The sequence below is a fragment of the Gambusia affinis genome, linkage group LG11 (genome assembly GCF_019740435.1).
Source record: "Gambusia affinis linkage group LG11, SWU_Gaff_1.0, whole genome shotgun sequence".
NCBI lineage: Eukaryota > Metazoa > Chordata > Actinopteri > Cyprinodontiformes > Poeciliidae > Gambusia > Gambusia affinis.
In genome coordinates this window covers 5,143,218-5,156,722 of record NC_057878.1, presented here as the reverse complement: position 1 = coordinate 5,156,722, position 13,505 = coordinate 5,143,218, and the positions used below count along the sequence as shown (strand labels likewise).

Below are 13,505 nucleotides of genomic sequence, written 5' to 3'. Positions count from 1 at the left end.
ATAATGTGGCAGAGGATGCATCTGCAGACAAAAATACTTAAGTTGAAAGGTTTATTTTTAATCTTAAATACAAAATGTACATATTTCTGTACAGCTTTGGCTTAATTACTGCTGAGTAATATATTGTAGTTTGTATGCTAAACTGAGCTATTAATTGATTACTAAATTAGTTGAAGATTTTATCGATAATCGATTCATTCCGATTTATCTGATTAATTGTTTCAACTATTAATTAATTCAGAGCATCTTTCAAATATTTCTTGGATTTAAAAAAAAAACAGTGTTTAAGGTTAAAACAAACAAAAATCGACAATGTTTTGCGGCGCCAACGAAGATAAAATGGATAATCTGCAACTGATTGGTCCGATTAACCGTTTCAGACCCGTTTTATATAAAAGCGCCAAAGCAGTCAACACGTTTTCCCATGGCTTCCCCGCCCACACGCCGTCTTAATTCGCTCCCTTTTGACGCTTTCCATTTTCTAACGCGCTCTTTCTGCCTCCTCACGTTTCCCCCTCCAGAGACCAGCAAGGTGGACTATGTGCTATTCCAGGCAGCCACAGCCGTCATGGAGGCCGTTGTGCGGGAGTGGATCCTGCTGGAGAAGACCAGCATCGAGTCCCTCCGGGCGTTCCTCCTCACCTACGTGTTGCAGAGACCCAAGTGAGTAGGAAAGAAAGAGGAGGCTTTGTTGGATACCGTCTGCCGAGTTTCATGCATTCACATTCTGCATATCCAGGAATATATCCTACATCAGTTTGACTGCTGATGGCCAGTCCTAAAGTATATATTTATAAGGTTTACCAAGTGTTTTTAACAAAATAACTCACAAGTAATGTTTCCACAAGATGCATAAGCTTTGTTTTTAAGTGAATAGTGTCTGGTAGATTATTACACTTATAGGAAGACATTTCACCCATGTTATAAGTGAAAAGTTCTCCCAGTGGAGCTACGACTACTGAAAATCCAGCTGTGTGTCTTTAATCCTCATTTTGTGTGCGTGGTGAGCCTCTCTGTTGTGACAGATTTTCTAAACCTAATGGATAACAGCCCCTCCGTTCCTCTGCATCTGCAGCCTGCAGAAGTACGTCCGTGAGCAGATCCTGCTGGCTGTGGCCGTCATCGTGAAGCGAGGCTCTCTGGACAAAAGCATCAACTGCAAAGGCATCTTCCACGAGGTCGGCCAGCTCATCAGCAGCGGGAACCCCACAGTGGTAACGGAGATGCACGCATTTCAGCTTTCACTGATCCACACCACTCGACTCGGCTGTAAAGGAAATAAACGTTTGGCTTTAAAGAGGGGAGACGATGCCTCTAATGTTTAATAAACACTGTTGTTAAAATTCTAGTAGTACGTCTGGGAAACATTTTATCCAGATGGATAATTAATCCTTTGAGAATGACATTCATGCATCACAGATTTCAGCACCAGCCTTATTTCTCTGCGTGCTGCGTCGTGTTTTCAGACTTTATGTGAGGATTCTGGACTCACAAAAAGAGACTAATTTCTCTTGTTAATATTCTGTCTTAATATTTTTTTTATCTGTGTTTTAATTGCACAAAATAAAATGCAGGAAGCTAATTTAGTCTGACAATAACAATAAAAAAAAACCTAGTTTCCATGTTGTTTTAAAATTAGAAGACTTTTTTTCTTGACTTTTTTTTTGAAGTATTTTGTATAAATACAAAATGGCTTGAAAATAGAAAATGTCACTGCACATTTAGAAAACACTGACTGAACAGCTCTATATGTACGTTCCAGCACATTCATAAACATTATTATAAAAGTCTAAAAATGAGGATCCCTAAATTTAACAATAAAGTAAATTCCTCTTTCAGCCCAGTAGATGGCACTGCTGTGCTTGTGCCTGAATTTAAATCCCAAAGAGAGAGGAAGTTATTTCAGATCCTTACCAAAAAGCTAATTCTTAAGTAACAAATTACTTTAAGTTATACTTTTTAAATTACATTAATAGAGATTTTTCTCTGCTAATTGAGACTTTACTTAATTTCTTTACATAATATCTATTTGTTGATCATAACCAGGGGATCAGTGACTAACAGTTAAAGCCTTTTGATATATTTAACTTTAGATTAAATGTGTTGAGTGGAAATATGGAGGACTCTTATTATTAACCCTTTAAATGCTTTCTTGCCACTGTTAAATGAAGATTAATGAGGCAGTTTTTCTAAAAGTGATGTCTTCTCGTTTCATACACAAAAATCCCAGTCACCTTTGACCTCTGGTCACAATGAAATGACTTGAAATGTTCCTTGACAAGAACTCTTCTTTAAAAAAAAAAAGTTAAGGGGATAAGTAGTATTTGTGTTGGGCTGACAAAACAAAAAATGACCCTAAAGCTGTAAACCAACCCAAACTGTGACACCATAAGTCAATTTTTGGCTGATTTAGCACAAATGTTTGGGGTTCGGTACATTGTGCAAAAAACATAAAGTCTGCCTAATGAACTTGCATGACGTAGCATTCTTATTTCATGGGATTTAATTAGGGGTGCACCCTAATTACCGTATTTTCTGGACTATAAGGCTCACTTCACTTGAAAGCCTTTAATTTGATAAAGGAAAAGAAAAAAGGCCTTATGATCCAGAGAACCTTTTATATTGTTCTGGAGTGAAACAGCCCGATCACAGTGGATTAATTCTAGTTGTGCTTACTGACCTCGAAGCGATTTTGTTTAGTTCACGGCGCTTTGTCAAAATGTTTTAGTTACATTATGTTTAGTAGTCAGGCTACCGTAGTCAGGAGCGTCTCACAGTAATACACACTGACTGAATTACCTTTTTTTTTTTCCCCACTTAAAAAAGATTGAAAATGGACCATTCATTAGCACGTTTTAATACAGTGCCCCCTATAGTGCGGCTGATGCAGTGCAGCTTTCTGGGCCATTGTGATCTTTAAACAGCCTGACATGCCGATTCTGATTTTGATCCAGGTCAGTTCTTTTTGCCTGAAATGTTGCTAAATGTAGCAAGAAAGTTGCTGAGTTGGCAATAGTGGTGTGACTATTGTTAACTGCAAATGTGCAGACAGGACCTGGTGGGCCGGCCTGTCAGTCTCATGGACAGCAGAACAGTAAGGTGGCTGATTGTTAGACCTTTGCTGAGGTAGATAAGATCAGTGGTTAAGATCGGCTTCATGTGGAAGTATTGGCCGATCACAGGTCTCCCAAAATTAAGGAAATGGACTCTGATAAATCATCTGGTCCAAAAATTGGTGCAACCCTAGATTTAAGGGGATGTCTGCCAACCTTTCCAGCTACAACAAACTTTTTTAAGGAAACCTTTCCACAAGGTTTAGGAGTGCAAGTCCTTCCTGAAGCACATTTCTGAAGTTGGACACTGATGTTGGATGAGAAAGTGTGGCTTGAAGTCATCACAGAGGTCTTTTAGGTCACGAGGTCAAACTAATAATTTTTATGCTCATTGAACAGGAAGGGACCGCCCTGAAAGCGTTCCTGCGTAATGAGAGCCATGGAAAATTATTTACGCACCGTTCCTGAGCTAATCTGAAGGTCACATCTTCTGCCCTGCAGCAAACCCTGGCCTGCTCCATCCTCACCGCTCTGCTCAGCGAGTTCTCCAGCTCCAGCAAGACCAGCAGCATTGGCCTCAGCATGGAGTTCCACGGCAACTGCAAGCGCCTCTTTCAGGTTGGCTTCCCATCTCGACCTCTTTAAACCTCACTTCTTCCTTTTTCTCCACCCCTACCGCTGCAGACCGACCCCTCTTCTCTCTCATCCCCCTCCAGGAGGACGGCCTGCGTCAGACCTTCATGCTGACCATGGAGGTGCTGCAGGAGTTCAGTCGCAGGGAGAACCTCAACGCTCAGATGTCCTGCGTCTTCCAGCGGTACCTGGCTCTAGCCAACCAGGTCTTGAGCTGGAACTTCCTGCCTCCAAATCATATCCTTTGGCAGCTGGAAGGACGTGGTTTGATTGTCGATGCAGCCTGCTGCACCAGCAAGGGGTTTATGTCAAGTGGCGAGTCGGTGGTTAAGCATCACGACATAGAAATCCATAGGACTTACTATGGCGTTGGTGTGAAGTAACAAACCTTTGCAAGGCATGTGGGGTTCCCAAACCTTTCCATGCCTTGGCCCTGCAAACACCATCAGCTGCTAGCCAGGGAATCCTTTACAAAAGCCAACGCTACAAAATATGTGAAGAAGCATCAACTTTTAGAGTCGTTTTTGTTTTATTTTCATTAACTATTCAGTAACTATTGCATTTGTTTAGCATAAATACTACCTCATACGTTCTGATTTTACTTTCCACTGAGTTCTGCTGACATAAATACCTTGCTAAGTTACCCTTGCTACGGTAGCTAATGTTTTTGGGTCTTTCGTGGGGAAGTACAACTTGAACAGCAGTCGGCTGGACAATGTTTGACGATGTGGGTCTTAAATTCATTCATCAGGATCTTAAATTTGAGTTGGTGAAACCTGGTGTGTGTGTTTGTGTCTTTAAATACACGTTGCCTCCGAGATGCACATTTGTCGGCAGGTTTTACTTCGTCGTTCACGTCTTGTGCACACGTCTGTGTTGCGTTCGCAGTTGGCTGCATTGTTGAGCAAACTGAGGCGCTCTGTGTGTGTGTGTCGGGGTGTTTGTGTGCTCACCCCGACTCATTACGGCTTTAATCCCCGCAGCCTGGCATCCTCTCAGCCTGTCTGAGGAGGGGATCTGGAGTGGCGCTTGCTGCCAGCCAGAGCCATGGATCATTTTCAAAGAGGTGTCTCCGGGTGTCCACCTCCCCCCCTCCGTCTCATTCCAACGACACGGCAGCCCCGCCTTGGCTTGTCGAGGCTCCCTTTGGTATGCCAGGCACGCTCCGCCGGATTTGTGTTCTCAAAGACCCGCTTTTATGTTTCAAAGTTTATTGATATTGATTTTTGGACGAGAGTTTAATTTAGTTTTATTGTTGCGGCATCTTTATGAAGCCGAGGGAGCAGCAGTTGTTGGTTCTGGGATGGTCGGTCTGGTCGTCATAACGAGTTATTTATTTCTTCTGTTTTAGTAAATGAAATCATCCGTTGACTCTTGATTAGTAGTGATTCTACTTGTTTTCTGAGCTTATCCAGTGTGACCAAAAGGAAAAGCCAAGTGGAAGATTTTTATTTCCAGCCTTTTATGGAAATTAAAATCTTACTCGATTTAATCTTTCACCTCAACTCTATCAAAACTGATCCCTCTATGCGATTCAGACGCGTTGAAGCGTACAGTTGACATTAAACGCGACTGCTTTCAAGGCTCTGAACTCTGTACGAGTTCAGCTCCTCGAAGTTCATCATTTAATCATCGGCTGAACAGAAATGAAGGAAGCAGAAGTCGCTGAGTAACTTCTGAGTGCGGGGTTCTTTTCCTTCTCTTAAATAGAGCCGTTCTCTCCTCTTCATGTTGACTTGTAAATGTTGACTACCGCCTCAGCCCATAAAAATAGCTCGCGACTTCTTAGATCAAGTGGCGTTCCCCTTGAAATCCGCCGTGCGTGTGAAGTCTTGGAATGCCTGAGCCGCTGCTGAAACGTGGAACAGATTGATGAAGACCGCCGGGGAGCGCCGCAGCATGCCTGCTGCTGGACCCGGTGTGGTGTCAACTGAACACCCCACAGATCGGGGGTCCTAAGTTGAAGACGCGTCACTCCACACCAGGCTGGACTGCAGACGGGGTCACGGTCGGGCCTCAAGGCCCCGAAACGCTCCCATTAACCTTTGTCTTCAGCCACTGATTTTACCGTGTAGATGGACCTGGTTTGAGAGGGAGCCTCCAAAACCGATGTGCCAGCTGTGTCACTTTCAGACTTTTCTTTTAATTGCCCTCCGGGGCGGAAAGTCTTGATTCCAGTTATGCGGGGCGACTGTGACTCAGTGGGAAGATTCGTCATCTTATAATCGGAAAGTGGTACGTCTGATTCCAGTTTCCTCCTGCCAAGCTGTTTATTGCATTCTGACTGTTATAGCCCTTTGGTGGAGACGTCTAAACCAAAGTTTAGTCGTCTTTGTCTGCTGCTAACTCCAGGTATGATCCACCACTGAGTCAACATCTAACAAAAAACCCAAGAATAACAATATTTACAGATATTCATTACTTTGTCAGCAGCATCCTGATCCAAAGGCACAATTTCTTCCAATTTATCAGGAAAAACCACTTTAAAAGCACCAACATACTGTGGCATACTTCACTCACGTCGACCTTAAGGACAAAGTTTACCACCACGTACCCGTAGACTTGTCACACAGAAATCTGCCTGGCAGGAAACGGTGTTCACACCCAACTGTTTTGTAGGCGTCAGCAAGCTAATAAGGTTAAGAGTCAGCTCAAGCGGTCTCAAGTTCACGCTGCATGACTGCCATCTGAGCCGCACTAACAGGTCACCAGGTGGTCTGGGTGCCCAGCTAGCTTATTGAACTCGCTAGCATCCATTCGGATTGTGAGAAATGAAGGAATTTGTCACGAAAAATGTAGGCAATTAGTACGCTGAAGTATAAAAACTCAACCGCCCGGCTCACAGAATACACATAGCACGCCCCAGTATGTTGGAGTCTTACGGTTCACTGTCTTGTCTTGACGATATTTCCAACAATTGGACGACCTGCTGACCAAAATGCTAACCTGGTGGTAACCAAAGGACTCTAACATATTTGAAGAACTGCGTGGATGTTCCTGAACTCAACGTTTTATTGCGATTGTCATGATTTTCAGTTAACCTGTTGTCTGAATTGTCTGTGTGGAGAGTCAGGCGCCTTTTCATGCCTTGATGATTTGTGGGTCAGAGTTAAATGGCGTAATCTGCTTTGAGATCGTTTACAAGGACTGAAAATTAGAGGTCATTGATAAATCGGTTCAGGTTTTATTAATTTTGGGAGATTGCTAAGGTCTGAAAATCAGCCACTGTCCCATTGTGTTCCTCCATGAAACTAACTCCATGTGCCAACTAAGTGACTTTTCAGACAAAAAAAATCTGTATCGACCAAAATATAAATCAGCATGTTAGGTTTTTTAAAGATCGGCCAGAGAAATGCAATCGGTGCATCCTTACTGAAAATGAATCGAGATTCAGCCGATGTCTAAGGAAAAGCTGCAAAAGACATTCAGACAGTGAGAGAACTAATGACAGAAACCGAAGATTACACCAAAGTCTTGTCTGGTACAGACACTTGAGGACAAATCTGTATGGGCCCCAATCGCTAACACATTTGGTCAGTCAAGCTGATTTTAAGAAAAGTTGCTGCAAAAACACAGAGTCCTTCTGATCTGCTGGGGATCCACACATCTTGGTTAGTTAAGTTGTTTATGTCAAGTTAAATTTAGTTCTGCAGTCACAAACAGATGCCAACCGAGGATTTCTATTGTTTTCTCTTTTGCTGTTTTGTGGGGTTTTTGGGTCATTTTTACCAGCAGTTGTTCATGTTTTGATTCACACATTTCAATCATAAAACCAGATTACCGCAAGAAATGTTTGTAAAACTGAAAAGACTGGAAAACTGCAAGATGAACCAATGTTTAAAACCAGAGCCAAACTTTTTTTCTCTCACTAATGTAATGTTACCTCAATTTCTGCTGCTTGACTGCCATCTCTTTACTTCTTCGCTACAAGAACCCGGAGAATTTCATGGTTGGTGTAGGAACAAAAACAAGCCCCCAATCAGGAGATGCACTGGAAAAACACAATCTTGCCAAGTATTTTTAGCTAGTTTCCAGTGCAAATGTCATAGACTCCTAGAAATTAGACAAAACTAACTCACAAGTATCGTTTGAGCAAAATATAGCAGCTTGTTTTAAGTTAGAAATTTCCTATTTATTTTAAAAAGTGCAATTCCTGCTGGTGGATTATTTTATTAACCCCACGTTTTAAATGAGATAACCTGTTAGGAAAACTAGTACTGTTTTTAAAATCAACATTAAGGAATTTTAGACTTAAAACAAGCTTACTGAAATGTTACGTGTTTTGTCTTATTTCAAGTGCAGCATCAAATTTACACTAGAAACGAGACCAAAAATGGTGTTTTGCTAAGATTTAGTGTTTTTTTTTTTTTTTGCAGTGTGAGCCTGTGTTGAGTGGATGCCGGTCTCGGTTTTCACATCAGCTCTCCTAAGGCCGCGCTCTGGGCATTGTGGCCGCGAGGTTAGGGTTAGGATTAGGGTATGTGTAAGTTGATGCTGACTGTTTGCCTTGGCCCTGACCCACCACCAAGAATCCTAAGCGACCGCTATCTAAACAACAGTGGGACGGAGTGAACAGCTGATCGGAAAAGCTGGTGGATGTGCGAGCCGCTCATTTGTTCTCCCATTGAAAGAAGGCACAGGGTGGAATCTTTTCAAATGACGACGGCGTGCAGTTTAGAAGGAATTTGCGAGCGCTCGCTCATACGCACAAAGTATTGGGCTCATGTTACCGCGTTACATTGATTTCTGCTCTTGGTTTCCAAAGGGGGAAAAAAACTGGCATGAGAAACCAGTGTGTAATTGCTTTATTATTGGTTCCCCCCCCACTGGAAGCTGAATTAATGACGACGTCGGCCTAAACAGATGGGAGGGGCTGAACAGTGGGGGGAACAGGTCGCAGAAGAGGTATTTCTGGACTGTTATTCCACATGGCGAGGCTGCAGGGCGGTCTTGTGGCAGGATATATCACTTAAACCCCACCACGCGCCGTAGCAAAGCGCTGCGGTCTTTGCATGGCCACTGGCAGGCCCCCTGCCCCCCCCACCACCACCAGCGTGCAGCGGGACCCTCCTCTGCGCTGATCGGACATAATGAATAGGGGATGGAAGAGAAGCCCGCTAATCCACCGGTCCTTCAGCGTGAAGGTTGTTCTGGCTTGCAAAATGTTGAGATTAGCAGGATCAGCAGGATGTTGGCTATTTAAAACCGTCACAAAATGCTGTCAGGTTGATTGATGCGGTTTTTGTGCAACAGCTGAAACTTTCTGGTGTGTTCTGTTGAATCTGGGGAGAAAATGTATTTAATCTTGTCATGATGCAGGTGAACAAAAATAGGATCTCACGCCGCATGCCGTTTCCTGACACCGAAAAGAAAATAAATAATTCCTGATAACACAAAATGTACTTAAAATCAGTGACTGTTGCCTTGGGTCGGGTGATATGGCTTAAGAATAATATCAATTTTTGATTTTTTTTCAAGCCAAATCCTATATTCAATATTAGTTTACATTAAAGAAATTTAAAAATACAGAAGATAGTTTAAAAAATAATTCAGTCATCCCGTCTGAGTCAAGCTTTGTCCAAATAAATCCAGCCTGTAAATCATGTTCCTCAAACAGCCTGGCACTGGCTGGAGCGACTCTCTGAACCTCAGGGAGTGAATTGGTAAAAAAAAAAAAATAAATCCAGAGTTTTTCAGAAATTCTATGTTCTTAAACAGAAATTTTGATTGAAATCTATTTATCGCTCAGCCCTACTGTTACCATCCATCCATCTATTTTCTATTCACCGTTGTACCTAATGGGGTCAGGAGGGTTGCTGGTTCCTCTCCAGCTACGTTCTGGGGGAGAGGCGGGTTCACCCTGGACAGGTCGCCAGTCTGTCGCAGGGCAACACAGAAAACATACAGGACACACAACCATTCACACACACACTCACACCTAGGGAGAATTTAGAGAGACCAATTAACCTGACAGTCATGGTTTTTGGATCAGGGAGGAAGCCGGAGAACCCGGAGAGAACCCACCATGCACAGGGAGAACATGCAAACTCCATGCAGAAAGATCCCCGGACCGGGAATCGAACCCAGGACCTTCTTGCTGCAAGGCAACAGCTCTACCAACTGCGCCACTGTGCAGCCCCCAACTGTTACCAGTTCATTTTTATTCATTTGATTTTCCATTACTGCTTCAGGATGATTGTGAAGTCAGCAGTGTTTCCCTTTACTGTGTGGGCCGTTACATGTTAATAACATAACATTTCTACATTAAAATCCGAGAAACTGAATATTTGTTTATTCGCTTTTTCAATTGAATTACAGAAACAAAATAACTTCTTGGAGATGCACAGACTCTTTTAAAAGATTGAAATCTCATTCTTTATGCTGTTTTATTGGGTTTTCCTTCTGGACAAAGGATATTTTGTCCTAAATAAAGCAAAACACACTTTACTGCTCAAACATAAAGTTACCTAAGAAATCAACGTTAAAGCTTACCATGTGTTTCTAAACAGTATCTGATTTAACACCTACAGACATCAATGAACTCCCTTCCTGCTGATAAAGTTTTTATAAATGGAGCAGTCTGATAAAATGCTAGGCTACTGGTAGCATGTCACTGTTTGTAAAATCAGAAATAAGATAAGAAATTAAAATCACGCGAGAATAATCCTGTTCACTTAAGTCATTAAAAATTATGGCTCAGACAAACGTAAACAGTCGTCACCTGTCGGCCATCAGAGGAGACGTCGGCGTCTTGTCCAGGCGCTGCAGTAGACGAGGCCCTCATGTGGCTTTTTGGGGACATTGTAGTTGATTTTACGGTGTGAGAGCTCTGGAGGAGCCAGCTGCATATCGTCTGGGAACAAAACGAAACACACCTTTGTTTTCCTGTAACTTCTTGTTGTCTTTTTCCTTGCAACGTCCGGTTGTTGATCACTCAGTTTGTGTGAAGCGAAAAAGAAAACGTATCCATTGACGTTTTGTGAAAAGCATCTATTTCAATACGCATCTCAGCGCAAAACCTTTCTATCCAAGAACATGTTGGTTTTTTTTTTTTTTCTTTAATTGCCGTGTTTCCACGTAAATTCAGTTTTGCAATTTTAATGGTCAGTGGAAACGCAGCCACTGTGAACATCAATGTAAATGCTTAAACAAATTACCTGGTGAAATCCCTGATTACTTACTGTCAAAATGACATACACATTTAGAAAAATTTCAACAAAAATGCTTGAATGATTTTAAAAACAATTTGATCCAGTACGTTACTTTTTCCATCGTTGATACATTATTAAATCTTTCCACATTACATTTGTTTTCTTGTTTTCTTTCCGTCGTGCGTTTGTGCCGGCACCGGTTTGAGAACCTTGCAGGTTGGCACCTTGCAGGTCGCAAAACTCTGTGGCGCAGGCGGCCGACCCCCCAGCGTCCTGCTGAACCCCACAGGGCAGAAATGTACGATAAAAATCTGCGTCACAGTTGAGCGTGCTGCAACGTACCGCTCCTGGCTGAGGGCGGCTGAGGTATTAACTTTTATGTTTACACTTCTCTGTGATTGCAGACTCGACAACTCTTTGTGAGAACTTTTATTGTGCGGGCTTTTTCACTTGCATTTGATTGAAACTTGTGGTTGGTGGTTTAACACGGGCCGAGTTACCCTCTCTCTCTCTCTCTTTCTTTCTTTCTCCCTGTTTGACAGTCTGTCATTACATCTCGTCTTTGGAGTGGAAAATTGACGTGTCACATTAGGTATTCTGGAGCCTGCTGGAGTGGTCGAGATGGTAGCAGGTGATGTCTTTTAAAAACCCACAAACCACAGCCACATGTCGTCGTCACTCCGGGTTCATTACTCATCGTGTTGGAATGACAAACACACGCAGACAGGTTCCTTTTTCTGGTTCCGATTGGGTGGGAACTAAACATTCAGCACTTCAGTTAAATTCAGTTAATGCAAATATTAGCAAGAGCTTATGCTGCATTTCGACTGGATAGTTGTATTTGCATAGACAGGTAGGCGGAGCTTACTGTCTCCAAGAAGTAAATCATGAAATATTGAAACTCTCCGTGTTTTAAACAGACTTTTGGTGCGCTCACACCAAACGCGTTTCGCATTCATGGTGCATTTACAGTTGGAGACGCGTCGAGGGCCAGTAACCGCGTGTTTTGAGCGTCTAGCGGGGCGAGGCTTGAAGTGTTTGGAGCGTTATGAGCATTTTGAGTGTTGAGCATTTGGAGCTCTATCGATGCGCCTACACATAGGCTTTGACTGTAAAACAGACTTGCTCGACGCTCAAAACGCGTTTGGTGTGAACGTACCGTCAAGCATCTGCGTTCAAAGTGCACATGCGTTGAACATGCAGCGTTGCTTTTATTTGACGAGCAGAATGTGTTTGGTGTGAACGCACCAAGAGAGATGATTTGTTGGTGTTTCCTTTTACAGGCCAAAAAAGGAGCACATAGGAGTGAAATAAAATGAGATTTTGGTTTATATAGCATGTTAGATTCTCAGCTGTATTTAGGACCTGGTCCAGTCCCACAAGATCACACGTTGCTTATTTGACTAAAAGGTCTGGTTCGTTTGGGGAAGTGTGAACGTGCAGTCAAACTCTCAAAAAAGCCAAATCTGGTCCACCTAAAAACCGAGGTCTCGGCTTGGTTGAAGTGAACGCTGGTGCGGTTCGTATGTATGTATGAATGCCGAGTGGAGCAGAGACCGCTCCGAAGGCAGGAAGTGGACTGTATCGTAGGGATTTCTGTTAGTGGGAGAAATTACTCTTGGTCTTCTACCAAAGCAAAAGAGAAATCCTACACCAACTGAAATCTGGCACTGCTCCATTTTTGTTTACATTTTGCAAAAACGGAAGTTGCGCTCATGTCTTTTTGTGAGGTGTTTTTGTGTTGTTTCCTAGATTAGGTCTTGTTGCAGCGCCCCTACAGCCGAGGAGGGAAACAGGTTTATTAAATGGTTGGTTTTTTTTTGACACACTGCAGTGCAACAACAAACCCCAACGTCTGAAAATGTAACAAATGATGCAATTTTGGTCTCCAGTCAAACTGAGTTTGCGGGACTCAGCTACCCCTCTCTCTAGAAGTATTTAGCTTGTGATCGTCTGCCACATACTCTATTTTTAAAGAGTCCTTCAGAACCTTAAACAGGTGGCAACTTTTGTGCCCAAAGTGCGGCATGCCGTGTTGTTGCGGGGCGTGTGCGCCAGGGAGGGACCGGACTGGCGTCGGAGGAATGCGTGACCTCGCCGGCTTCTGCTGCCGCTTGGCTTTGATCAAACATTCCCGTGGAAGTTTCCGGCTTGTGCTGTCACTGCAGCGATGCCGGCTGACCGGGGGGGGGGGGGGGAATCAGGTTTAAAAAAAATTAAAAAATCAGTTTATGTTGATGTAGAAGTCTAAACAGAAATGTAAGCTCAAAGTAATAATTGGATGTAATATAATATAGCTTTGTAGCTGCGTTTAAAAGTGCATCTGGATGGGTGAAGTCAATCAAAGTGAGGTGTTGTGGAAAGTGGATAATAATAAAAGTTTTAGACTATTGTTTCTGTTACAACCCATTGAAAACTGAAACCTTTTGGATAGTTACTAAAGGATTCAGTCTTAAAAGTGATGATAGAATAAAATAATTCTTTATAATAGATTATTATAACTGGATGTCTTTTGTGGTTGAGTGCTGTATTAGTTTACTGGGTGGTTTAATCTTTAATCTGACTTGGTGTTAATCAGTGGTGGTGCACCTTTATCAAGGTTTCCCCCAGAAAACTTGCTAAGCCTGGTGGTCGGGTGCTGCAGCCGTTCATCCAGCTGACCCGTCGT

General features: G+C 42.8%; 1 protein-coding gene across 1 annotated transcript in view; it reads left to right on the top strand.

Annotated features, from left to right (window-relative positions):
• Positions 1-13,505, top strand: part of LOC122839861 (exportin-4) — a 58,656-nt gene that overhangs the window by 4,694 nt on the left and 40,457 nt on the right. Inside the window, exons 3-6 of the mRNA XM_044131861.1 lie at positions 522-663; positions 1,076-1,214; positions 3,555-3,671; positions 3,770-3,923. Coding sequence (XP_043987796.1) covers positions 522-663; positions 1,076-1,214; positions 3,555-3,671; positions 3,770-3,923 — 552 coding nt within the window. The remainder of the gene's footprint in view (positions 1-521; positions 664-1,075; positions 1,215-3,554; positions 3,672-3,769; positions 3,924-13,505) is intronic.